Here is a 24,885-nt window from a genome sequence, read left to right on the forward strand (position 1 = left end):
GCTTCCCTCAATAAACCCTATTTTATGCTTCACTGTCCTCTTGTGACAACAGCTGGCCACCACAAAGCCACACACTCTGAGAGTCTAGGACTGCATGCTTGGGAAGTGATGGGTTTGGTAGGGAAGTTCCCCATGGGGAGACTCCCTGCCTGTGCAGTGGTGGTTAACTGGCCTGGATGTGTCTTGGACCAAAAGCAGATGGGGGGCCTGGAGTGGGACTCTCTGGAGGGGGCTGCTGAGGGGTCTCTTTCCAGCTCGCAGGGGACAGAGCAGCACCTATGGCCTTTCAGGCCCTGATAGAGTAAGCTACTGAAAGAGGCTTGATTCTCTGCCCCCGCCCCTCAGCCTGAGCTCCCCCACCCCCCCCCTGCACTCGTTTGCATAAACAAGGGCAAGATTGGAGTGGGAGTGGCACCTCACCCTGACTCCCTTCTGGTCAGGTGGCTACTCCTTTGTCACTCCAGCCCATTACCTAACCTCAACTGCCAGCACCTCTGGGTCCCCACTTTCCAGATCTGCTACCAGTCAAGAAGGCTGTCCAGTGACACTGTAGCCACCTCCCAGAATGTCACCATTGTCTGCCAGTCAGCTTTGAACACCCAGCCCAGTGGCTATATCTCGAGCACTCAAGGCTAAGTGAATTGCTAGCAGCTGGAGTTGGGCTCTGAGGAAATGGACGGAGCAGCTGGAGCCGGCTCCTCTGCATCCTGTACTCTGTGCACCCTGCGGGAGGCGCCACCACCACAGGAAGGCATGGACAGTTCTATTGCTGCTACACGAGCCACATCTCCAGTCAGTTCCACCAAAGAAGGTTAGTGCCACTCAGGCCTGCAGTGCCCCGCGAGAAGCACCAAGGGTCACAGCAGCTATGGCTTCCTGCAGAGCCTTGCCATCTGTCAGCTCTGCAGCCTCCACAGTGGAGTCTAGTTGCATGTCACATGCAGCCCTGTCATCTTGGCTGGGCTTTGGACACCCTATAAGTCAGCATGAGGCTTGAGCAAAGTTAGAGAAGGAACACCGGCTTCTCCCCACTTTCTAAACATCCACTTTGCTGGCGAGGGCTGGTTTGACCTTAAAGGCTAGGTAGACAGCCCAGGTGGCACAGATTGAGTACTCTCAGAAGGACATGGACTTGCATATGGCTGTGGCCCAGGGCAGCTTCATGAGCCACCCACCTCTGCCCAGAGGTCACTCATCTACAAGGGCTGTCACTCCTGATCTCCAGAACCTCCCCCCTTTTAAAATACCTTTATTATTTTTTATGTGGTGCTGAGGATCAAACCCAGTGCCTCACACATGCTAGGCTAGAGCTCTAACCTGGAGCTATGACCCCAGCCCAGAACCTTCCCTCTCTTAAGTTCACTTCCTCCATGGTTCCAGAGCCTCAGAGATGTCCCCTGCCACAGAGCAAAGCACACCGCAAATACTTCTCCTGGTTGTGGATCATGCAGCCTAGCCAGGCCTTGACAGACAGCAGCAGTTACCTGGCCACCTCCATACCCTGCCCTAGCTCTGTTGAGGGCTCCCTCAGCACCATGGGGCACCAGTGTCTCTGTGCCCATGGCATGACATGCCTCATGGATCAAAATTAAAAAGTGGGCCAGGGTTGTGGCTCAGTGGTATGGCGCTTGCCTAGCATATGTAAGGCACTGGGTTTGTTCCCTGGAACCACGTAAAAATTAAAAATAAAGGTATTATGTCCATCTACATCTAATAAATTTTTAAAAATTTAAAAAATAAAAGTAAAAAGTTAGCTGGGTTCAATGACACATGCCTCTAATCTCAGCTACTCAGGAGGCTGAGGCGGGAGGGTCATCTGAAACCCGGAGCTGGAGGCCAGTGTGGGCAACATAGTGAGGTGCTGCTGGAACTCAGCTGTTGTCAGCACGTCCACTCCCAGAGGTCACTGTCCATCTGCAGTCCCAGTCTGGCCCTCTTTTGCAAATTGCCTCTGGGCCTTGCCCCAGGATCTCCTGGGGGCAGCAGCAGCATGGGCAGCAAGAGGACTGTGTTTCTAGTCTCTTGATGTCATAAATACATCAGTGGGAACCTGGAGCGGTCCTTGACACTGCCCTGCCTGTCCCTACATCCCATCCATTGTCAGTGCCTGCCACCTGCCTTGCTCTTTTTCAACAACTTTATTGAGATATAATTCACATATCATGCTATTCACCCAAAGTGTGCGATTTCATGGCACCTATCACCTCTACCTACTACCAGAACGTTGTCATCACTCTGGGAAGCAGCTCCACGGGCTGGGAGTGTAGCTCAGTGGCAAAGCAATCATCTCACATAGTGTAAGGCCTGGGTTTCCATCCTCAGTGCTAGAAAAAAGAGGAAAAGCCGGGCGTGGTGGCACAGCCTGTCACCCCAGCAGCTCGGGAGGCTGAGGCAGTAGGACTGCGAGTTCAGAGCCAGCCTCAGCAACAGCAAGGTACTAAGCAACTCAGTGAGACTCTGTCTCCAAATAAAATACAAAATAGGGCTGAGGATGTGGCTCAGTGGTCCAATGCCCCTGAGTTCAATCCCCAGTACCCACCCCCCTGCAAAAAAAAAAAGAGAGAGAAGCAGCAGCCCACCCATTGGTCCTCCTCTTTCTCCCTGGTGTGTTCTTTGGCTGAAGAAGGCTCCTCTGTCCTGTGCAGGGCTACAAGGATTGAAGAACCCAGCGGGTCCCTCTATTAATCATGTCCATCTCTCAGCCTCCAACTCTCCCCGGGGCCCCAGCCCCACTACACACACCCTTGCCTCCAGCATCCCTCTCTATAAACTATCCCCACAGCAGGGACAGGGGCTTTCTAAATGCAAATCCCATCACACTACACCTGCCCCAGGGCTCCTCCCTGGTTCCCAATCAGATGTGACTACCTGGACCCAAAGCCAGATTTACCCAAGGGGATTTCTAGAGGCTGCCAAGGCCCCCGTGCCACAGATGCTGCCATGGACCTCAAGCCACTGCCCAATCAGACTGCCTTCCTCTCCCCCTGCTGGGCCTAACCCTTCCTTCAGTGCCACCTTGGCCTCCCCAGCCAATGGAAGACATCCACCTCCCCAAGGAGGAGGAGACAGACTCCTGTCGCATTCTGAAGTCCCATGTGAAGAGCTCCAATAGGCCCAGCTCCACCACCTACCAGCAGGGTGCAGTCTTGAGGGTGGCTGCTGATGAGCAGTACCTTTGGGCCCCTTGGGCTGAGCAGGCTCTCCTTGAGGCACTGCCCCTGCCGCCTCTGTCCTACTCAGCACACTCTGCTGCTGCAGAACAAATTACCACAAATTTAGCCGCTTGAAATGCCCTTTTAGCCAGGTTTGGTGGTACATGCCTGTAATCCCAGCAGCTTGGGAGGCTAAGGCAGGAGGATCGTAAGTTTGAGAACAGCCTCAGCAACTTAGTAAGGCCCTAAGCAACTAAATGAGACTGTCTCAGAATAAAAAATAAAAAGGGCTGGGGATGGGGCTTAGTGGGTAAGTGCCCCTTGGTTAAATCCCCAGAGCCAAAAAGAAAAACAAAAACAAAAACAAAAAAAACCCCTTCATGATTATTTCACAGTTTGGTAGACTGGGAGGGCTGAGCAGGGTCCTTGCTCAGAGCCTTACAAGGAGGCAGGAGGGCTGGGGGCTCATTTGAAGCCCAGAGTCCCCTCCCAAGCTCTCGTGACTGTATGCAGCCAGGACCTCAAGCCTAGCAGCTCCTCTAGCCACCAGAGGAACATCTCTGTTGCTCCAGACTCTCGAAGGCCCACTGATCAAGTCAAGCCCACCTTGGCCTATTTTTTTTATTTTTGAAATGAGGTCTCACTATGCTGCCCAGGCTGGCCTCAAACTTCTAGGCTCAAATGATACGCCTATCTCAGCCTCTGAAGTGGCTGGGACTATTGGTGTCACCACAGAAGCCACCCCCATCTCCCTTTTGATGAACTCAATGACAACTGATTAGAGACCTTAATTATATCTGCAAAAGTCCCTTCACCATTGCCATATAACATGACCCAATCACAGGAGAGACATCCCATGTTTTCACAGGTCCATGCACATTCCTGGTTGGGGGCTCATGGAACAATGTGGACACCCAGGAGCAGGAGTCTCCAGGGGTCAACTTAGAACTTTCTGCCTGTCAAGACCCCTAATCTCCTTCCCTTACTAATTTACCCTCTCTTCCTCTACCCCACCCTCTGTACCAGGGATTGAACCCAGAGATGCTTAACCACTGAGCCACATCCCCAGCTCTTTTTTTTTTTTTTAATTTTATTTCAAGACAGGGATTCCCTAAGTTGCTTAGGGCCTCATAAATTGCTGATGCTGGCTTTGAACTTGTGATCCTTCTGCCTCAGCCTCCTGAGCCACTGGGATTATTGGCATGTGCCACTGTGCCCAGCTTCAGTGCCTCTTTCTTCCTGGTAGCTGTGATGTGCCCTGCCATGAGGGCTGGCCTGAAAGGGAACACTATCCCCACTGCAAAGATAAAAAGTTGAAGGGACAAGTACCACTGAGTAGCCCTTGGGTAGAACCCAGGCACTCTGACTCCACACTGGAGTCCACTCTTTTGCTGACTGGCCCTCCAGGCGGAAAAGGGCTAAGCTCCAATGAGCCCTGGGGAGGGGGGGTCCCTTGAGAGGGTCAAAGCTGAGCCTGCCCCTCTCCTTCCTGGGGGCACCTAATGGGATAAAGTGACCTAATTCCTCCTCTTACACAATGTCCCCTACCTTTACACCATCTTCCTCATTGGACCTGGTGAACTTGGCATCACATGCCCCAGGGGAAGGGAGGGCAAGGCCCACCTGCATCTGGGACTCTCTCCACCCACCAACACTCAAGTACTAGGCTCCTTTCTCTCTGCTGCCCTCACATGGCAGATCTGTGCCTGGGAATCCACTCCTCAGGGAACTGACAAGCCAAGGCTGCACCCGCTTTATACCAAGAATTAGGATATCATGCCTTGGTGACTTTAGGCTGACCCCTGCCTCTCCCTGGTCTCACTCAGTCTCCCCTTCTGTGAAATGGGCTGCTGGAGATCCTGCTTCAGGACCTCAGCTTAAAACAGGGCTGCTGTAATGGCAGTGGAACTCCCAAGCAAAGACAAGAAGGAGCTGATGTCTCTCTGTACCCAGACTTCCCTGCAGAGTCAGGAACCCCCAAAGCAGTGTGGGATGGGGTCAGCACCAGCTCCCCGGGATTGGATCACATTGAAAAAAGTGTTTGATTCCCAGCTTCAACACTTTATAGTCGGAAACAGCCAAGTTCTCAAGGACTTCTGTGCCCCAGCAGTGGGCCCGCAGAGTGGGGACATGCAAACATCCAACACCCCCTCCCCAGGGCCTTGGGAGCACAGACAGGCCACTGCTTGCAGAGTGCTGAGTGCCCAAGGCTTGGAAAGGGATGGTATGCCGGGAGGAGGCTTCTCTTAGTTCTTGAAGGATCCACCACTGTGACCTGAAACTGGAACTTGTGGTGAGGGTACACCATCTCAGTGCCCTGCACCTCTGAACTGAGCACCACTTCCCTTTCCTAACTGTCCTCTTTGCAGGAGACAGGCACGGGGGACCCTTCTTTTAGGCTTAGGGTCCTGACTAGAGGGGTCTGTTCCCTGCCCCCAACCTTTCCATATTCCTTGTTCCACACGTGGGGTCCCATTGTCCCAGCCCCCCACATCACCTCTTCCTCCGCCTGGCCACTCACCCAACCTTCTCTGCAAAGGAGCGTTGGTTGTCCCGGGCTCTCAGGCAGGAGGGAAAAGGGAAACCCGGTTCTACTGGTGGCCCCTGGTTGCTCCCTCCTTAGTGGGGTCAAGGGGTTTCCAGCACCCAGCCAGCACGGGAGGGCGACGCTCAGCCCCGGCCAACCTGACCACTGAGAGAGCTCCCTGAGGAGGCACACCCGGCCCTGGCCTACAGTCTCAGCAAAGCCATTTCCTTCTTGAAACAGCCCCCGTCTTGATGTGCCCCCATCCCAAGAGCCTTCACGTGAGGCGCTAACTGTAAGATCTCCGCGTGTTGGACCACTGCCATCAGCACCTCGGCCTCGCAGAATCTTCCCAGCGCCCCCCATCCCCGCGTCCACTTGCTCGTCCAGCTGCGGGACTGGGGACTGCACGCGAGGCAAGGGCTAGCCAGGACCTGATGGGTCCATCTGGGCCCCTCGGCCTTTGAGGGCCTGACGAGGGGTAAGCAAGCTGGACTGATGGACAAGGGGCCTGGGCTAGGCGTGGCCGCTCTGGGTCCCCCGCCCCCCACCCTCCACCACCACCACCACCCCGCCTCCGCCCTCCCACGCACCTGCGCTGGCCTCCCCCCAAGCCCCGGGGGCAGCGGGCAGGCGGCTCTGGGAGATCAGAGGACTCGGAGGAGTCGGGCCTAGGGGGAGGGGGCGGGGAATTTCCCCCCACGCTTGCCCGGGCCTGCTACCCTCCCCCTCCCTCGCCAGGTGGGGGGCACCGCTGGGGGAATTCCACCGCACAGTGAAAGCACGGGAGAGCCTGGGCTGGGGTCCTAGGGAGGAGGGGGGGAGAGGAGGAAGAGAGGGGGCGGGCTGTGACCAGGGGCGCAGCTGCCTTCCTCCCCAGACACCAGCTGCCCCTGCCTGTCCGGGACCGATCGTCCACGATTCCAGTCTGCCTCGCGGGTGCGGGGGGGCCGGGAGTGGCACTTCCTCCTTGGAGCCAGTAGCGTCGGGATCTGGGGAGGGAGAAGGTGTGCGAGTGAGCGCGACAATGAATGGGTGACTGAATGAGAGCACGCGTGTACATTTGAATAAGGGTGCTTGGGACCCACGGACTCCGTGCGGCCGCGGTAGCGGGTCTTGTATCTCCCCCTTTAGGATCCTCTGCTAGCCCAGCCTGTCCCCCTCCACGTCCTCGCTTTAGAACCCGCACCCACCCTCGGAAGGAGAGGGGAGGGGCCGGGAGGCGTCTTCTGGGACGCTGGGGGTCCCGGGGGGCGGGCGTGGGAGGCGTCTGGACCTGCTGCCTGCGCTCCAGTCCCGGGCGGGGCTTCCCGTCCTCCCTCAGGGGGTAGGGAGGAACCCGAGGAGGGACGCGAAAGGGGCAGGAGCCGGCTCGTTAGAGACCTGGGCGAAGGAGAAGCGGAGAGCCAGGCACAGCGAGAAAGGTGGGTGTGGAGGCCGAGGCACCAGCCAGAGCAAAAAGAAGCAGAGACAGAGAACGCCTGCGGCCAGATATCCACGGAGAGACCCCCAGGGAGGGACGGGGCAGAGACACTTCCAAGGAGCAGAGACCTTGAGACACGAGGACCTCAGGGAGCCAGAGACCAAGTGCGCCGTCCAGAGCGAGACAAGGACTGACAGTTGGAGGACAACATCCCCCGGGTCGCCGGGAGACCCCGGAGTTCGTCCGGGGGTGGGCCAGGGTGATCTCTACCCGGTTGGGGGCCATGGGGACACAGGCCCTGCAGGGTCTCTTCCTCCTTTTGCTCCCGCTTCTGCCGCTGCGCCGGGCCTCGGCAGTAAGCCTGTACAGTCCAGGTGAGTCAGGCACGGCGGCCAAGACATGGTCACCGCTCCCTCCTCGGCCTCTTTGCCCAGGGCTGGGGCCCCGAAGCTGGGGAGGCGGCAGAGCAGGTGGCTGGAGCAATTGAGCAGCCCGAGGGCCCCCGCGGGGGCGGGCGCTGGGTGTGCTGCCTGGGGACCGAGGCGGGAGCAGGAGTCGGATGATGAGGATGTCCCGAGAAGGTCCAGACCGCCCCATGTCCCGCGGTTGCCTGGCAGGCTTGTCCGAGTGCTTCCAGGTGAATGGCGCCGACTACCGCGGTCACCAGAACCACACCGGTCCTCGAGGAGCTGGACGCCCGTGTCTTTTCTGGGACCAGACGCAGCAGCACAGCTACAGTAGCTCCAGCGACCCCCAGGGCCGCTGGGGGCTGGGCGCGCACAACTTCTGCCGGTGAGGGGCGTGGCCCGTGAGCAGTGGAGGCGGGACTCTCCTACGGGAGGTGGCTTGACGCGGGGCCTCAGCGTGGGCGGAGCTGAGGTCTGCGCGGACAACACAAGGTCTGCGCGGACAACACAAGGTCTGCGCGGACAAACTAGGGGCAGAGCCACCGCGAAGCGCATGGCCTCTCTTGTACTTGGGGAAGACTGGGCGCACAGTATTTTTTCACTAAAGGAGTCGGACTTAGGTGCCTTACTTCTGCAAAACTTCAGATCAGGAAGAGGACTCGAAGGGCTAGTGTGAGTGGGGTCTGGCCAGAGGAGGGCCCTGCGGTGATGGGTCAGGCTCTTGCCTCACCACCATCCACTCTTGGTGATGGGGAAATAGGAATTCAGAGCGACAGCTGCAGTCTGGAGCCACAGGGACAGAACAGGAGCCACTTCTCTGTTAATCCGCAAAGTTTAGGGCTCCACACTTCTACTTTTAAGATGGGTTCTGAGGAGAGGGAAATGGCCAAGACCCACAGCAAAGTTCTCACGTAGGAGGTTAAGTCCTGGCCGCAGCCAAAGACCTAAAAACAGCCCTCAAGGGTCCTTTAATGACACCCCACCGTCATCTCAGAAGTTGACGTCCAGAAGCCCGTTGAGAAAACAAGAATTTGTGTGATAACAGAAAGGAACATGGCCTCCAACATACACAGAGCCTTAGTGGGCACATTGCTCACAGGTGATGGGGCAGGGCCGTGGGATCCTGACCACTACCCCCCCCACACCTGCAGGAACCCCGATGGTGATGTGCAGCCGTGGTGCTATGTAGCTGAAACTGAGGAGGGCATCTACTGGCGCTATTGTGACATTCCCACATGTCACAGTGAGTGGGTCAGCTGGACAGAGGTGGGAGTTCTGAGGAACCTGGATGGAGGGTCGCTTTCAGGGAGGTATTCTGACTCTGCTTTCTCCTCAGTGCCTGGCTACCTGGGATGCTTTGTAGACTCCGGTGCACCCCCAGCTCTCAGTGGTCCCAGTGGCACCTCCACGAAGCTCACTGTCCAGGTGTGCCTTCGCTTCTGCCGCATGAAGGGCTACCAGGTACTGCTGACAAGCCCAGACCAGTAACCCTGACTTTGACCTCAGGACCCCACTCAACTCCCAACACTCTGACGCCAAATCCTAACACTGGTTCTGAACCGCCAGCCTGATTCCTACTTCTGACCCCAGCACTCCACTCCTACCCCATCCCTGCCTTTGGGTTACTCAGTCTATGCTCCCAGCTGGCCGGTGTGGAGGCTGGTTATGCCTGCTTCTGTGGCTCTGAAAGCGACCTGGCCCGGGGACGCCTTGCTCCCGCTACGGACTGTGACCAGATCTGTTTTGGCCACCCGGGCCAGCTGTGTGGCGGTGATGGACGGCTGGGCATCTATGAAGGTTAGGTGTGGATATGGCTTCGAGGGTGGGGGACTTGGATGAGGGGAAGAGACCAGGTGGGACCCGACGTGTCATGCCCTCATAGGGGCAGAATCTGGGAAGGGGGATCGCTAGGCTGGTGTCCCGGCCTGAGGAAGAACTGGGATTGAGGATTGGACCCCGAAAAGGGGACGGGACTGAACCTGGGAGTTGAGAGCCAGACCTGAAATGTATTGGTGGAAGGCGTGGACGGAAGGAGATTGCACAGGGCCTGGATTTGGGGCGGGGCCTCTCTAGGTAACTGGCCTGGGGTTAGGCCCAGCTGGGCTTTGCTACGAACTTTGGCGGGGAACTCCAAGCTGTAAAGGAAAAGCCACTGGCTTCAGGGTCCTGACAGTAATCCCTGCCTGCAGTGTCGGTGGGCTCCTGTCAGGGAAACTGGACTGCGCCTCAGGGTGTCATCTACTCCCCGGACTTTCCCGACGAGTATGGGCCAGATCGGAACTGCAGCTGGGTGCTGGGCCCGACCGGTGCCGCTTTGGAGCTCACCTTCCGCCTCTTTGAGCTGGCCGACCCGCGTGACCGGTTGGAGCTGCGCGACGCCGCCTCGGGCAGCCTGCTACGCACCTTTGACGGCTCCCGCCCTCCTCCGCCCGGACCTCTGCGCCTGCGTGCAGCTGTGCTGTTGCTCACTTTCAGCAGCGATGCGCGCGGCCATGCGCAGGGCTTCGCGCTCACCTACCGCGGTGAGCTGGGTCCCGGTCCCCCTACCCCCGCCCTCTACCCCCACCCCGCCTCACACTCCTCTCCGCAGGGCTGCAGGACGCTGCGGAGGACCGCACGCCCCCCAAGGGCTCGGCCCAGACGCCCGCAGAACCCCCCTTGGGGGCCAACGTGAGCTGCAGCCCTAGGCCTGGAGCCCCACAAGCTGCGATGGGGGGTGAGGCGGGCATGAGAGGCGGGAGGGAATCAGGGAGTGGCCTTTCTGGGCCCTGTCCTCACTGCACCCGTGTGCCCGCAGCCCGGGTCTTCTCAACGGTGACGGCCGTCTCTGTGCTGCTGCTGCTGCTCCTGTCTCTGTTGCGTCTGCTGCGCCGACGGTGCGGGCGCTGGGGCAGGGCCTGAGGGCGGACCCCCGCACCAGGCGCTTGACACCTTGGTGCACCAGGGCACGGGAGCCCCGGTGGGGAACTAGGGCCCCAGAGGGGAACTAGGAAGGGATTCCCAAGTTCTAGAGCGGGCAAGACCTTGGGTCCACACCTAGAGTTGAGCGTGGGATCGCAGGCAGAGCAGGATGCTGGAGGTGGGATTGGGTCGGGGTCCAGCTGATGTCTGCTCCCTCTCTAGGAGCTGTGTTCTGGCACGGGGAAAAGGGCCCCCGGCATTGGGACCTTCCCGGGGCGCCGGGAGAAGCTGGGCTGTGTGGTACCGCCGGCCCCAAGGGGTGGCCCTACCCTGTCCTCCTGGGGACCCCCAGGCAGAGGGTCCTGCCACCGGCTATCAGCCCCTGAGTGCCTCCAGCCAGAGCTCCTTACTCTCGCTCATCTCTGCTCTCTGACTTCGGACCCCCAAGGTCCATCGGACCTTCTGCCAGTGAGATGGATATCCGAGACGTTATGCCGCATTCTACCTCGGCCTTTTGCCACTTCAAAGGCAGCTTGGTCTCTGGTCATTCCAGGGAGACCAGAAATCGGACAGGAAGCATCTTTTTCTATTCTGGGTATTTGGCCTGAACCTCTAGGTCCAGCTCACCAACCCATAGATCTTGATGTGGGAGGTAGTCTCTGTTTTCAGGAGTCTCTGAGACCTTCCTGGGGTCATCTTGGATTGCTGCCCTCAGTGAGAGGTTAGAAGTCAAAAAAAGTAGTCAAAATGTCACTGGCATTTGGAGGCGTTCTGGAGAAGGGACATGGACTCAGGACAAATGGGGTCCTTGATGAACATGTTGTAGAAGAATTTCAGCAGGTGCCAGAAACACAAAAAGGTTTATTTAGGAAAGCAGAGACACATTCAGGGGAGAATGTGAGCCGTGTCCAGAGGAGTGACAACTTCTTGATGTTGGGGTTAGTATTTATATAGGAGCAATTGCTAGGGGTTGGACTAGAGATGGTTGCAGGGTGGAGTTACACAATTTCTAGTGTTTCTGAAACTTGCACTTCACCCTCCTGTAACTTTTTTGTAGTTAAAGGCATGGGTCGAGGGCATGGCCTGGGTTGGTCAGGAGTGGCAATGGTTCATGGGCATTTTCTACATGGGCCCTTCCTTTGATAATCATTATCTCCTCCATATGTACCCAAATTCCTGTCTCAAAGAGGTCCATCACTGACTTTAAATAAAGGTCCTATTTTGGTACAGGCCTCGGCAAGTTTTAAATGGTGGAAGGGACTATGTTAATGAGAGTTCAGAATCAGGATTGCATGGCGTTTCATGCCACGAGTTTGACAGAACCTTCTGGAAGGGAGAGGAGGAACCGAGGATGGATGGGCGGTGCCCTGCATAAGAGTGGGCGACAGAGACTGACCTTGGGCAAAGATATGCCTGACAAAGGGGCTCCTCCTGGTTCCCGCCCTGGGGGTGGTGGAGCGGGAGCCGACCTTTCTCCCATCGCCTCCTGCCTTGTTTTCTGCAGTTTCCTACCTGGCCTGGGCTGGGCCGAGGGTGCGCCTTGTGAGCGATAATAGCGAGTGAGTTGGGCCTCGCCCAAGCTCAGAGAATCCTGGCCGGAAGATCCGGGCCTTGCCGAGGGCTCCTGGTGCGTCACGCATCTCCTCCGAGGCTTGGGTATCTGGGGCCACTGGAGAGATCATCTCCAAAGTGGGGACGCGCCAGCGCTCGTCTGGAACCTCCCGAATGGGCCTGAGCCAGCAGCACCTTGGACAGAGCCCCGACCGCAGGGTGGGGCTGACTGGTGGGGCTGTGAACTTGAGGGTGGATACCCAAAGGTACGACATTTTGGGGGTCACGCGGAAAACCGGGTGCGCAGTGCTGGGAGACACGAGATGCCTGGTCACTCCAGCTTAGCTCGCGGGACCCAGAACATCAGGTCCTAAGCAAACATGCAAATGAGGCTGGTGCCCCATAGATTATGCTTAGAAGAGAGAGAAGGCCTGGGCGCTCTCGGGGCGGAGCCTCCCCGTTGGCCGCGCCCATTGGCCCTGGCAGCATCAACGTCAGGAATCCAGCGCGCGAAATACCAGCAGGGTTGACGGGGGCGAGGAACCGGGGCGGAGCCTGGTGTTCCCTCCCGCGTCCGGCCGCGCCCGTCCTTCGAGATGCGGCGAGGCCATCGGCCGCCGCCTCCAACTGGAGCTATTTCTGCGGAGCGCCTCCCCAGGCGGACCCGGCCGCACTGCGCTCGGGTGCCGGGTCTCCCAGCCTCCGCCCCGGTGCGGGGGCGTCAGGCTCGCGCGTGCGCATCGCTGGACGCGAGGGGGCGCGGACCCTCTGCTGGCGCGCTCGCTGACCCAGCACTGCGCGACCCGGCAGCCGGGAGGCGGGCAGGGATGAGCTCTCCGGCGCTGCAGCCCCAGTAAGGAGGATACCCAGGGACAGGAGGAGCACAAGCGGCCGGCGCTGCGCAGGGGCATGGCGTTCCTGTCCGGGCCGCGCCTGCTGGACTGGGCCAGCTCACCTCCGCACCTGCAGTTCAATAAGTTCGTGCTGACCGGCTACCGGCCGGCCAGCAGCGGCTCGGGCTGCCTGCGCAGCCTTTTCTACGTGCACAACGAGCTGGGCAACATCTACACACACGGTGAGCCGCACCCCACTTCGTGCATTCCGGCACCCGCTGCCGCCCTGCCGTTCACTGCCCGGGACCCGAAGGCCAAGGAGTGCCCCAGCGCCTAGGTCCTGGTCTGTCCCGTCCCTGGTTTGGCCTGGAACCGTGGTGACAAAGCTGCCATTGTCCCGAGCCGGGCTGCCAGCTTCCTCTTTCCCAGCGGGGGCCCCAGGGCTGGCGAGGAGGGGATCAGAATAGGGGGCTGGGACTGCTTAATCCCGCTCTGTCCCTGGGGTAAGAAGCCTAGTGTCAGACCCCTTCGTAATCCTAGTGCTCTGAGCACCCTCCCCCGCTATCACCCGTCCTGGAGATGGATGTTAACTGTGGAGAGGAACGGGCCTGGGAAAAGCTGGCCGCGGTCTCGGTCCCAGCCCTTCATGGCCTAGCAGCCCTTCTGCCCCAGCCCCAGAAGCCCTGTCTTGGGGCTCCGCCTGGTGGCAGCTCCTTCCTCCCCCGCCCCCCCCAGCAGGCACTTGGGCCCTCCTCCGCAGCCCTCTGAGCTCTGCTGACACAGCCCTGGCCGTCCTTGAGCAGCTCCTGGGGCTGAGGGGCCGGGAGCCTGCAGGGTTAGCCTTTGCCTAGTGGGGGGCTGTTGTGTAGCCTGGCCCAACCCAGAGTGGGCAGTCTGAGCTCTGGTTTGACCCAGTTGAGGGCAATGCCAACTTCTTTGGAGAGGGTTTGTAATCCCAGAGAAGGGCTTGGGCTGGCAAGAATGGAGATCCTGGGAAACACTTGGGAAGGAGATGGGACAAACTCCTTTCAGTCCCACCTGAGCATTCAGGACTTGCCTTGCCCTACCTGGCCTCACCCCTTTCTGGAAGACAAAAAGACCCAAAGCCTCTGTTTGTGTGGACACTTGGGAAGAGGCAAGCTTAGTAGCCCTGGGGGTGGTGGTGTCCACATATCCTGCTCAGAACTCCGGTGATACCTCCTGAGGCTTCTGTAGACTAGACAGGCCTCATGGGGTCCTCCTGCTCCAGCTTAAAGGGTGAGGGCAGCTTGAGAGCCATACAACTTGCTGGGCTCATCTGGGGTAGGTTACTTGACCTCCAAGCTTCAGTTTCCTCACCTGCAAAGTGGGCTCAGAGTCTCAACTTCCCAAAGTTATGAACCATGATAGTAGGTTTCCAAAAGCCTATAGCCTAAGGCCTGCCTCTGTGTGTATGGCAGCAGCACCCAGATCTGTTCTGCTGTTGCCCCTCTTGTGTCATCCCTAAACTGATCTCCTTAGGGATGTGATTCAACTTTTATGCCCAAACTGTATGATGGATAACTGTCTCTCTCTCCCAGGGCTGGCCTTGCTGGGTTTCCTGGTGCTGGTGCCAATGACTATGCCCTGGAGTCAGCTGGGAAAGGATAGCTGGCTGGGGGGCACACACTGTGTGGCCTGCCTGGTTCCCCCTGCCGCCTCTGTGCTGTATCACCTCTTCATGTGCCACCAAGGGGGCAGTTCTGTGTACGCCCGGCTTCTTGCTCTTGATATGTGTGGGGTCTGCCTCGTCAACACCCTCGGTGAGCCAGGGCCCTAGAGATGGGGAGGCAGGGGCATGAGCCCTGGGTAGGGAAGGGAAAGCAGACTCAGATTGATGTACCTCCTGTTCTCTCTCTGCAGGGGCCCTGCCCATCATCCACTGCACCCTGGTCTGTAGGCCCTGGCTGCGCCCGGCTGCCCTGGTGGGCTACACCCTGCTGTCTGCTATAGCCGGCTGGCGAGCCCTCACTGCCCCTTCCACCAGTGCCCGACTCCGAGCCTTTGGCTGGCAAGCTGGGGCCCGTCTGCTGGTGTTTGGGGCCCGTGCAGTAGGGCTGGGCTCAGGGGCTCCAGGTTCCCTGCGCTGCTATCTGCGCATGGATGCACTGGCACTGCTTGGAGGGCTGGTGAATGTGGCCCGCCTACCAGAGCGCTGGGGGCCTGGCCGCTTCGACTACTGGGGTAACTCCCACCAGATCATGCATCTGCTCAGCGTGGGCTCCATCCTACAGCTCCACGCTGGTGTTGTGCCTGACCTGCTCTGGGCCTCCCACCACGCCTGTCCCCCAGACTGAGCTGCCTCCTGCCTCCTGTGCCAGCTTGCCCACAGCCTCCTGGAACCAATAATGCCACCTTCCCTCCTTCTGGTCTGCAAGGGGCTGGCTCCCTTGATGCTTACAGCGCTTGAGACTTCCCAGCTGGGAGCCCTTGTCTGTTCATTCTTCCCTCTGAACTAACCTCTTCTTCCACCCAGGCCTTGGAACTCCAACTTCCCCTCCTTGCCTTCTTCCTCCTGGGTACTGTGTCAGCTGCAAGGAAACCTTTCCTTCTCTGGACCTGTTTACCCTCTGTTACCTGTGAAGGTTGGGCCAGAGAGACTCTAAGGTTATATCCTGTTCTGACAGCTGGAGTCCTGCAAACTTGCCATACCTGCCAACCCAGACCCATCATCCCCCGATCCTGCCCTCACAGGTCTCTGGACTAGCCCCTCTGGCCCCTGCTTCCTAACCTCCATCTCTGCCTTGCATGCCAGCCCTCCCAGCAGCCAGAAGCCCTGCCACCTTTCTCCATTTAAAGATTGGAGTAAGGGTCTGGGGCAGCAGGACCAGCCCCTTTTCCCAAGACCCAGTGGGTACTGGATCTTCTTGCACCAGCTGGACAAGGGACATGAGGACAGTGGCTGCTTTTCCCAGTTAACAGAAACAGACATGAAGTGAGTGACTCTGGACCCAGGCCCCACTGGGCTAAAGGTCTGCCCCCACCTTCAGTGCCATGATCTGATGGCTCCCTGCCTGCTGGGAACATGCCCACTCAGGAAATCTCTATCCCACACAGTGTGTGGTGCCAGTCTGCTGAGCCAAGGCCTGGGGCCCTGGGATCTACAGCAGGGCTCAGCCTCATAGCAGGATCCTCCCAGCAGCCCAAGACCCTGGGCTACATCAATAAAGGGACAGAAAATGCTCTATTGCCACTAGAGCAAGCTTGGGTGCTCCCAAGATTCAAATACTTTTTATTAGACACAGTAGATCCCAAAGGGACCCAGCTTTCCAGGGGAAGGGACAGGGAAGGAGTAAGAGGTTAAAAGTACAGAAGCTGGACCTACAGCTCAGGCTGGGTCCAGTGAGTCCTCAAATAGGCTGAGGAGGTTCCTAGGCTCAAAGGAAGGACAGGAACCCCGAGGAAGCTCTGAGTCCATGTTACTTAGGTCCAGGGCATCCCTGTAAGAAAAGAAGAATGACACTCAGGATCCCAAAACCAACCCTGCCCAGCCCCAGCTCTGGGGCCTGCTTACCTTGGTGTGTACCTGCCCCGGGGGGTGGAAGTACTCCTGGCAGCCCGGGTCAGGATGGCCTCTGGGGAGAGCGAAGGCCTATAGGAAGGTAGGTAAAACAAGCAAGGAGGTAAGAAGTGTAGGAGAGCAACCCTACTCAGGTTCTAGCCCTGACGGAGGGATAAGGGCCATAGTCAGGACCATAAAGATGTGGTACATTTGGACAACCTTCAAGCCCTCCCATCTGACTGTGCCCAAAAGCCATTTCTGTTCATTTTCAGAATATAGGCTTTAGCTGAGCTGGATCTCAGGTGAACTTTTGGTAAATGAAGCTGTGCTGGCACTTCCCTTGGGCTACAAAGTGCCCTCAGAGTGAGGGTGACATTATTATAAGGAAGGGATTCCTTCAAGAGCTGTGTATTTGGGGCATGTAGCTTTCTTGTGCAGGAGTTTCTTAATTACAGCCTCTCACTTGGCCACCTGAGACTAAGGGCATCCTCTCAGAGTGGAGACTTGCCAGGCTCTGAGATTTTTCTTCATCCAGGGAAAGAAAATGCCCTATCCCTGGGCACTTGCAGCCTCTACTGAGGTGTGTGTGTGTGGGGGGGTGTGCCCCTGCCTATTCTGGCAGGTACACTGGCCTTCCTACCACTTACCAGTGTGAAGCTGTGTTGTGGGTGGCAGTCACCCCACTCACTGAGTTGAATTCACATAGACCAAGCTGTGACTCCCATTCACCAGACCTCCATTTAGCTATACTATGGGCCCACACCAGGTGTAGGAGCTCTCACTCACCCTATGCTGTCATCATCCCAGCTGCTGGAGAGGCTGCTATCCAGGAGGCTGCAGGGTGGTGAGCCAGGTGGGGTGGCTGGTGGACCTGGGGGCTGCAGCCAGCTGGCAGGGTGAGCTAGGCTGTGCCAAAGCCAGCACAGCAGGGTGAGCAGAGCCTGTGGGGGAGAGGAAACCTCAAGAAGCCAGGCAGGCCCTGGGGTGGGCGTCAGGTAACATGGCTTGGCACTGTGGCAGCTTACTTGCCATAGAGCCCAGCCTCGACTTAGGGCTTCAGCAGCCATGCACCACAGGATGTTCCAGGGCCTTGGTTGCCTCAGCATGGGCAGGGCCAGCAGGGCCTCAGCCGTGGCCCGCAGCTGGGGGTCAGGCTCCAGCATCATGACGAGGACAGAACGCAGCTCAGCAGACAGACCTGCCCATTGGACAAAGCCATGTCAAAGATTCCAGGGCACTGACTGGGCCCTGAACCCAGCAGTACCCCTACCACCAGCTACTCCCTGCCATAGGAACTGGTGGCAGCCTGCCACTGGGCCCTCCACTCACCAGCAGTAAACTCAGGAGGCAGGTAGCCCTGGCGCAGCTGCTGCCAGCCCTCTCCACCATGGGGCAGTTCCATGTTGCAGGCCACTTCCAGGATGGTGAGACCCAGACTAGGGACAGAGTTGACTTTGGAACACAGACCCCAATCCCACTGGAGGGTGGGAAGGGCTGTTATCTTCCACCATAAGCCAGGGAAGTGATGAAAGAGGGGTGGGGACTTAGAGTCTGCAGCAGGGCCAATGAGCTCCAGGCTGGATGGGGACCTTGTTGTGAAGGGTTAATCCTACATCCAGTGCAGCCCACATGCTGCTGTGGTGGTCCTCCAATACCTCACTGATGGGCACCTGAGTTTCTAAGGTTACTAATGCCATCCTCATTCTGCTGAGATGGTCAGATACAAGTGCTGGAGGCAGGGCAGTGTTGCCAGCATGAAACTGGAACCCAGTGCCTGGGCCCAGTCCCGGCTGCTAACTGTGAATTCAGGGTAAGTCCCTTAACCTCACTGCACTGTTCCCTCCTGTACCAGAGTAATAGCCATTCTTCCCTTAGAAATGTAAGGATGTGGCGAGGCTAAGTAAAGCTACTCCAAAGGGCTTGCTGGTTTTAAGCAGCATGCCAAGGAGATCTCTTAGCTATAAGGCAGACACAGCATCTCTGAGGCCTGAGGCTAAATGTCTTCCTGACCTAGGGCCAGGATGGAGGTCTTCTTCTAGGGAGTCCCTTTCTCTGCTGACCACCCCCAGACAAGGGCCACACAACCCCTCCATGTCCTAGCCCTCACCTGAACACATCTGCCGCTGTCCCGTAGGAGCCCTGCAGCAGCTCGGGGGCCATGTAGCGGGGGTCTCCCTCCTGGGCCTCACTGGCTCCAGTGGCACCCAGCTCCACCAGCAGGCCAAAGTCACCTAGCTTACAGCGGCCCCGGGGCCCCAGGAAGATGTTGGCAGGCTTGACATCAAGGTGAACCAGGCCTTGGCCATGCAGGTGGGCCAGAGCAAGCAGAGTGTCTCGAAGGTAGCCCCAGACTTGGGTCTCAGGCAGGCTGGCGCCCCAGGCTTCACAGTGTTGCTGAAGGCTGGGCCCGCACAACTCCGTCTGCAGGTACAGGATGCCGCCCTCCTCCCAGGCTCTCTCCAACCGCACGCAGCGCGGATGCTGCCCCACCTTCTCGTGGCCGCCTACCTCAGCCAGCTTGCGGGCCCGGTCCTTGGGACCCCGGAATGGCGACATAGAACGTTTGACCGCATAGAGACGGCCATCTTCCTTGGAGCGCACCTGCAAGAGAAATGGTGCCTGCAGGTGGGGTGGGGGCACAACTGATAGATGCTATTAAGATATCACACATGTGGAGGGGCAACACATCTGTCTTAGAGAGCTGCCGGCACATGGTGATATGCTGGAGACCCAGCCATGGAGGAGGCAGGGCAGACCCATGGACTCTGGCCCAGGAGATTCTCTAGAGCACAGTGCTAAGTGGAAACCATGGCTCCAGAACAGGGGCAGCCTGCTCTGCTATGCACAGCTTTCCTCTGGGTAAGGTATCTGGCCCAGGGGACTATTTTCCTTGCATTTAATAAAGATAACAAAATTATCTTCAAATAGTGTTTGTGCAAGGGAAAGCTACCATTTTTTAATTTGCGGGGGGGTAGGGTACTAGGGATTGAACTCAGGGTTATCCAACCACTAAGCCACATCCGCAGCCCTATTTTGTATTTTATTTAGAGACAAGGTCTCACTGACTTGCTTAGTGCCTCGCTGTTGCTGAGGCTGGCTTTGAACTCATGATCTCCTGCCTCAGCCTCCCAAGCTGCTGGGATGACAGGCGTGTGCCCCTGTGCCCAGCTTCAGAAAGCTACCATTTTAGAGAAAATATAAATGATTAGAAAATATATTTTAAGGCAAAAAAAAAAGTGGCAGGCAGGAGGTAGCCTTCAAGCCTGCCAGAGGGCAGGGTGGCACTGTACTTGGGCTAGCCCTGGGAGCTGTGTAGTGCTTGCCAAGGAACTCAGCACAGCTGAATTCAGCAGAGATGGCAACCAGGGGCACTGCAGATTGTGCCAGACTCTGGACAAGGAACCAGTGTGCACAGGCAACCCTCAAAGGGCCCTGCATAGAGGTTATGAGAAAGCAGTCAAAACAAAAGCAGAGAAGAGGACAGTGGAGCAGGCTGCTCAGGAGAGGAGAGGGAAGCAAAGTGTCCCACAGATGGACTTAGAGAACTGTCCCGTCTCTTTCCTCACCTTGAAGACCTCTCCATAGGATCCATGGCCCAGGCGGCTGAGCCTCTGGAAGCTCTGCTGAAAAAAGGATTCTGGCCTGCTCGGGTCATACCCAGGGCTCTGCAGGGTTTCTGAAGCCTCATTCCGGAATGACACCCTCCGGGGGTGGGGCTGATGCCAACCCGGGGTCCGAGGAGGAAAGAGACGACTAATTGGGATGCTACCCTTGGCAGGGGGCCGGGGTGGGAGGCTTCGGCTGAGCCCCCCAGGCCTCTTGAGGGAGAAGCCAGGCTCTGCATGGCGGAAGTAGGCTGGGACTGGGACAGGGGTGCCACTTAGAGGTGGTGGGGTACCCTCAGCAGGCACAGGCATGGCCAGCACAGGAGGCCCTGGGGGCAGAGAGACGGAGGTCGAGCAGTGTGTCCACTCAAAAAACACCTGGTGCTGTGGCCCCCAAGAGAGCCCAGTCTACACTGCTCGCACGTTCTACTTTCCACATGAAGGCTGCGGGGACCACAAGCACCTGTAGGAAAAGGCAGAGGACAGGCCGTCAAACACCTGCATGACATGCTGTCGGCATCTCAGACATGACAGAAAGATGAAATGGAGACCAGAGGCCTATGTCCCTGAGGGTGTGAAGCCCAATGGGGATGTTAAAACCAAAGTGGTTCTGGAGTCAGAACCTATACAGCCACCACATTGGGGTGGGAGTGGGAGGTCCAGCCTTCCTTTCTTTTAAGATCTGAGACAGAAATATCAACACTATCCCTCCCCTCCTCTCCAGTTCTAATACCATCCTTCCTCTCTAACTCCAGGGTAAAAGGCAGAGTTCTTTGTTCCTTTCTTTCATTTTCATAGCTGTATTGCCAGAACTGCTCAGTGGAGCTCCACTTCCTAAACAGCAGCTTGAGGTGCTCTGGGAGCCTGTCCCCAGCAACACAGGTGGAGCTGGCAAACATTATTCACAAGCAAGTATTGCAAACCTCTGGACATGGTACTAAGTGCATATAGTAAATGAAGAAACATTTATATAAGACAATCCACCAAATCTTGGTAAGAACATCCAGAATGTATGGCACCTAGATGCCTATCAGCACTATGAGCAGGTGTCTCCAAGAAGTTGGAGCTCCTGCAATCCTATCAAAGTGAAGGTATCCACCCAGAGGGGGCAGGCTTTCATATTTATCAGATCCCAGCTCCACAGCATGACTCAAATATTTTGCCCAGGGGTAGAGGCAGGTTGTGAAATAGAAGCCCTAAGGGGACTGAGGGGGAAGTTGAGGGGAAGGGAGGAGGGAAGGGGAAGGGGAAGGGGAGGGAATGTGGAATGAAATTGACCAAATTATGCTATGCACATGTTACCACAGTGAATACTATAAATATATTTTTTAAATTGGTGATATATACATATATATCCCAGCAGTTTGGGATTTAATTAAAGTAAACAAAAACGAACAAAAAAATAACCAGCCCTGAAGTTGCTCCCCTAAAAAAACTGAAACACTGTTGTGAAGTTGATGCTATCAAAGTCCATAGAGGCTTTGGTGGTGAGTTATTAAGAGGAGGCTGGGGGAGGCAATGTAGCTCAATGGTGGAAGGTATACATAGTATGTGATGATGATGATGATGATGATGATGATGATGATGATGATGATGGTGGTGGTGGTGGTTCAAGAGCCAGAAGAGTGGGGGTGGGGGGTGGGATTAAGGTCTAAATAAATGGAAAGATGTCACATGTTCATAGATCCAAAGATTTGATAAAATGGCAATACTCTTCAAATTATGGGTTAGTGATATGACTCAGTGGTAGGGTGCTTGCCTAGCATAGGCAAGGCCCTGGGACTGGTCCCTAGCACAGAATCCGAAGTGATTTCCTTAGAGGAAATGACGAACTGATCCTAACATTCATATGAAAGTTCATCAAAATAATCAAAAAAAGAAAAATGTTGGAAGACTCACACCCCAATTCCAAAACCTACTACACAGCCATAGTAATCAAAACAGTGTGGTACTCACATAAGGACAAATAGATAAAGAGAGAGATGAGAATAGAATTGAGGCTTCAAAAATAAACCCTCCCAGGTACAGTGGCATACACCTACAATCCAGAGGCTCAGGAGGCGAGACTGGAGAATGGAAAGGTCAAAGCCAGCCTCAGCAACTTAGTGAGGCCCTAAACAACTCAGCAAGACCCTATCTCAAAATAAAAAAAACAAAAAGGGTTGGGGATATATCTCAGTGGTAAAGTGCCCCTGAATTAAATCCCTGGTATGGCAACAAATAAAGAAAACCAGCCTTAGCAACAGCGAGGTGCTAAGCAACTCAGTGAGACCCTGTCTCTAAATAAAAATACAAAATAGTGCTGGGGATGGGCTCAGTGGTTGAGTGCCCCTGAGTTCAATCCCAGGAAGGAAGGAAGGAAGGAAGGAAGGAAGGAAGGAAAGGGCTGAGGATGTTTCAGTGATATGGTACTTGCCTGGCACTTTCTAGGCCCTAGGTTCAATCTCCAGTTCCACAAAAATCATCATAGTCAGGATCATCATCATCATCATCATTATCATCATCATCTCTCAGTGAAAATATTCATATATTTCTTGGCAGAAATATTAATATGTTTGATCTTGGAATGATGTCCCATACCCATCAGTGGTGAATATGTACCCATAATAGCTTTCTAAATCTCAGTTTAATTACTGAAATGCCTCTAGCCTCAGGGATTTGTGGACTCATACTGTACTGAACTTATGGAGGGCTTAGCCCTAAGTCCAGCATAAAGGCAAACTACTATCAAGCAAATGATGCCATAAATGCTATCATAAACTCTGGGTAGTAACTGAAACAACACACAAAGTACAGTCATCCCACAAGTATCAGTGCCTTGTGTGTTGGGCAGAGGGCTGTTGTGTTCCTATAATGCTGTAATTGACACACACACACACAAAAAAAAAGAGAGGAAGAGTCAAATGTGAGAGAAAGCCACAATGGACCAATGGACCACAAGATGCCATACCTAGCAGAGAGTGTGCTGGTGACTGCTCAGGATCAGTCACCTAAAGAAGGGCCTACCACTGTGTGGGGAGGGATCTAGGGGCTTGGCTGAAAGCCTCACCCTATATTCTGTGGGGACCCTTCCTCTGCCTCTGTTTACCTCAAGAATCCCATCCCACCAATGGGCCGGGTGGTGCACACCTGTAATCCTAGCAGCTCAGGTGGCCGAGGCAGGAGGATCACAAGTTCGAGGCCGCTCAGAATTTGGCGAGGCCCTAAGCAACTTAGGGAGATCCTTTCTCAAAAAAAGTAAAACATAAAAAATAAAATCCCATCCCAGGAACATGAAGAAGTACGTGAACAAACAGCCTTAGGGGCGCGAAGGATTGACAGGGAAGCCGGCTCAGTGGGGATACAGCCAGGGTGGCCGGGAGCCACAGCCCCAGCCAGAGTGACCTCCACAATTTCCAGGGGCCTCGGGCCTCACCCTCTCACTGAGCCGGACACATCTGCTGACCACCGTCTACAGCTAGACTGTGAGTTCCTCCGGGGCAGGGCGGCGGCGGAATTCTCTCCGTGGGCGTGGGAATACCCTGGAGAACAACTGGGGAGACGGGCTGTCACCGGGAGGCCCGCGGAGAGACCCGCCTGAAAGCCCTGAGAGCAGAAGGGCTTCTCCCAGGAAAGGTCAAATAAAGGAGGGCAGCCGCTGGGGAAGGGACCCCCACAGGAAAGGGGACCAGCCGGCGGGGTGGCGAGAGGAGGGAAGGGCGGCCACCCCGGCGGGCCTAGCGGCGTGGGCGGGGCCGTCGGGGACCGCGCTGGCCGGGAGCTGGTCACCTGAGGGCAGGGCCAGCCTCCGCGGGACTGGAGAGGTGGGGCTGTCGCAGAGGGCGGGCTGGCCATTGAGGGAGGGGGCTGCAGGGTACGCGAGTGGAAGCTGGCCGGGAAGAGGTAGTCCGGGGACCAGAAGCCGCCCGGGAGCGCGGGGAAGCGGGCGGAAAGGCTGCGCTCCCGGGAGCCCTGGGCCGGGGGCTGGGCTTACCTGGGCGGCTGGGCGGGGCGCAGCAACGAGGTCCCAAATTCCAGGTCGGTAGAGGCGGCGGGAGGCCTCGGGGCGGTCAAGTGGGCCAGGGTCTGTGGTCGACGACTCCCGACGTCCCGGCGGAAGGCTCTCCCAGATGAGGAACGGCCCGTGAACGCGCGCGGAGCCGGCTCGCGCCAAAAATTCCAAACCGGTCTCGAGGCCCCGCCCCGGCCCGCCAGGCCCGGCCCGTCAGAGGCGCCGGCCCGCTGGCCCCGCCCCGCGGCCTGCGTGCGCGCCCCGCCTGGCTGCGCGCTCCCGTGGCGCAGGCGCACAGTGTGATTAGCGCTAGACGCGGCGTGGCCGCGGTGAGGTTCGATCCGAGGCCGAGCTCAATGTTGATCCCGCCCTCGGATCCTCCCTCCGGGTTTCCGGGACACCCAGTACCGCTGCTCCGGTTGCGGCCTCAGTAACTTGGGTAAAAGTGCTGGCCGGCTGGCGCACACTTGTAATCCCAGCCACTAGGTTGTCTGAGAAGGATCACAAGTTTGGGGCCAGCCTGGGCAATTAACAAAAAATAAATAAGGGAAAAATAAGAAGAGGATATAGCTCAGTGGTGTTGAGAAGAGTTCAGTCCCCAGTGCCAAAAAAAAAAACACGGGAGAGGTGGCCACGCAGCGCACCCTGGAGACAAATCTGCGGATCAGATGCCCTGGGCTGCTTTCCTCCGGCCAGGCCATGCTGCTCTGGGGTTGCAGTGAGGAGGACGCACTCACCACTCCACCAGTGAGTGACTTCAGAAGCCAGGAAATGCCACCTCTTTCAGGGAGCTCTTTAGACCTCGGCCTGTCTTGCCTGTTCTCAGCATTCCTGCCTGTTTCAGCCTCTTCTGAGGCATCTTTTTACTCATTCTTTGGGTTTGAACCTTGCTCTCAGCCGCTTCCCTGCTGAACGACCTTGGGAACATACTGGGCTTTTCTGAGCCTCTGATTAGTCTCTCCTATAAATTGGAACCCA

The 24,885-nt window shown here is 56.8% G+C and overlaps 3 protein-coding genes across 7 annotated transcripts; 2 read left to right on the forward strand and 1 right to left on the reverse strand.

Moving 5' to 3' along the window:
* The first annotated feature begins 6,866 nt into the window (after nucleotides 1-6,866).
* On the forward strand, nucleotides 6,867-11,639 carry Kremen2 (kringle containing transmembrane protein 2). 2 transcript variants are annotated; one of them, XM_046424464.2, is made up of 9 exons: nucleotides 6,867-7,473; nucleotides 7,717-7,891; nucleotides 8,658-8,749; nucleotides 8,843-8,967; nucleotides 9,150-9,303; nucleotides 9,696-10,028; nucleotides 10,097-10,222; nucleotides 10,304-10,382; nucleotides 10,630-11,639. In XM_046424464.2, exons 1-9 carry the CDS (start codon nucleotides 7,383-7,385, stop codon nucleotides 10,838-10,840), a joined length of 1,386 nt encoding a protein of 461 aa, XP_046280420.1. In that variant the 5' UTR covers nucleotides 6,867-7,382; the 3' UTR covers nucleotides 10,841-11,639. The 2 variants fall into 2 exon arrangements, with proteins under 2 accessions (XP_046280420.1, XP_058435212.1); XM_058579229.1 differs by lacking the exons at nucleotides 6,867-7,473; nucleotides 7,717-7,891 and adding an exon at nucleotides 7,931-8,178 and having other exon boundaries at nucleotides 10,097-11,639.
* An 891-nt stretch (nucleotides 11,640-12,530) lies between these two features.
* Nucleotides 12,531-16,027, forward strand: Paqr4 (progestin and adipoQ receptor family member 4). The gene is made up of 3 exons (XM_046443393.2): nucleotides 12,531-13,033; nucleotides 14,351-14,572; nucleotides 14,673-16,027. Exons 1-3 carry the CDS (start codon nucleotides 12,868-12,870, stop codon nucleotides 15,104-15,106), a joined length of 822 nt encoding a protein of 273 aa, XP_046299349.1. The 5' UTR covers nucleotides 12,531-12,867; the 3' UTR covers nucleotides 15,107-16,027.
* On the reverse strand, nucleotides 15,997-24,106 carry Pkmyt1 (protein kinase, membrane associated tyrosine/threonine 1). Of its 4 annotated transcripts, none has more exons than XM_046443383.2 (9): nucleotides 23,890-24,106; nucleotides 23,332-23,448; nucleotides 19,878-20,379; nucleotides 18,419-18,912; nucleotides 17,641-17,747; nucleotides 17,337-17,509; nucleotides 17,098-17,252; nucleotides 16,324-16,401; nucleotides 15,997-16,249 (listed from the first exon to the last, which is right to left on the reverse strand). In XM_046443383.2, exons 3-9 carry the CDS (start codon nucleotides 20,226-20,228, stop codon nucleotides 16,138-16,140), a joined length of 1,470 nt encoding a protein of 489 aa, XP_046299339.1. In that variant the 5' UTR covers nucleotides 20,229-20,379; nucleotides 23,332-23,448; nucleotides 23,890-24,106; the 3' UTR covers nucleotides 15,997-16,137. The 4 variants fall into 4 exon arrangements, with proteins under 4 accessions (XP_046299339.1, XP_058435206.1, XP_046299311.1 ...); XM_058579223.1 differs by adding an exon at nucleotides 23,046-23,139 and having other exon boundaries at nucleotides 17,098-17,509; XM_046443355.2 differs by having other exon boundaries at nucleotides 17,098-17,509.
* Between the last annotated feature and the right edge of the window lie 779 nt (nucleotides 24,107-24,885).

The sequence above is a fragment of the Marmota monax genome, unplaced genomic scaffold (genome assembly GCF_021218885.2).
Source record: "Marmota monax isolate L192 unplaced genomic scaffold, Marmota_monax_Labrador192_F-V1.1 WCK01_AAM20220418_F8-fsc00035, whole genome shotgun sequence".
Lineage (NCBI taxonomy): Eukaryota > Metazoa > Chordata > Mammalia > Rodentia > Sciuridae > Marmota > Marmota monax.

What these genes read in the sequence shown, in the direction of transcription:
- Kremen2 (XM_046424464.2), top strand. Translation starts at nt 7,383, where the DNA reads ATGGGGACACAGGCCCTGCAGGGTCTCTTCCTCCTTTTGCTCCCGCTT. An exon ending in AGTAAGCCTGTACAGTCCAG is followed by an intron (nt 7,474 to 7,716) that starts GTGAGTCAGGCA and finishes GTTGCCTGGCAG; the next exon opens with GCTTGTCCGAGTGCTTCCAG. An exon ending in ACGGCTGGGCATCTATGAAG is followed by an intron (nt 9,304 to 9,695) that starts GTTAGGTGTGGA and finishes CCCTGCCTGCAG; the next exon opens with TGTCGGTGGGCTCCTGTCAG.
- Paqr4 (XM_046443393.2), top strand. Translation starts at nt 12,868, where the DNA reads ATGGCGTTCCTGTCCGGGCCGCGCCTGCTGGACTGGGCCAGCTCACCT. An exon ending in GGGCAACATCTACACACACG is followed by an intron (nt 13,034 to 14,350) that starts GTGAGCCGCACC and finishes TCTCTCTCCCAG; the next exon opens with GGCTGGCCTTGCTGGGTTTC. An exon ending in CTGCCTCGTCAACACCCTCG is followed by an intron (nt 14,573 to 14,672) that starts GTGAGCCAGGGC and finishes CTCTCTCTGCAG; the next exon opens with GGGCCCTGCCCATCATCCAC.
- Pkmyt1 (XM_046443364.2), bottom strand. Translation starts at nt 20,228, where the DNA reads ATGCCTGTGCCTGCTGAGGGTACCCCACCACCTCTAAGTGGCACCCCT. An exon ending in CCTATGGAGAGGTCTTCAAG is followed by an intron (nt 18,913 to 19,877) that starts GTGAGGAAAGAG and finishes TTTCTCTTGCAG; the next exon opens with GTGCGCTCCAAGGAAGATGG. An exon ending in CGGGGCAGGTACACACCAAG is followed by an intron (nt 16,250 to 16,323) that starts GTAAGCAGGCCC and finishes CTTTTCTTACAG; the next exon opens with GGATGCCCTGGACCTAAGTA.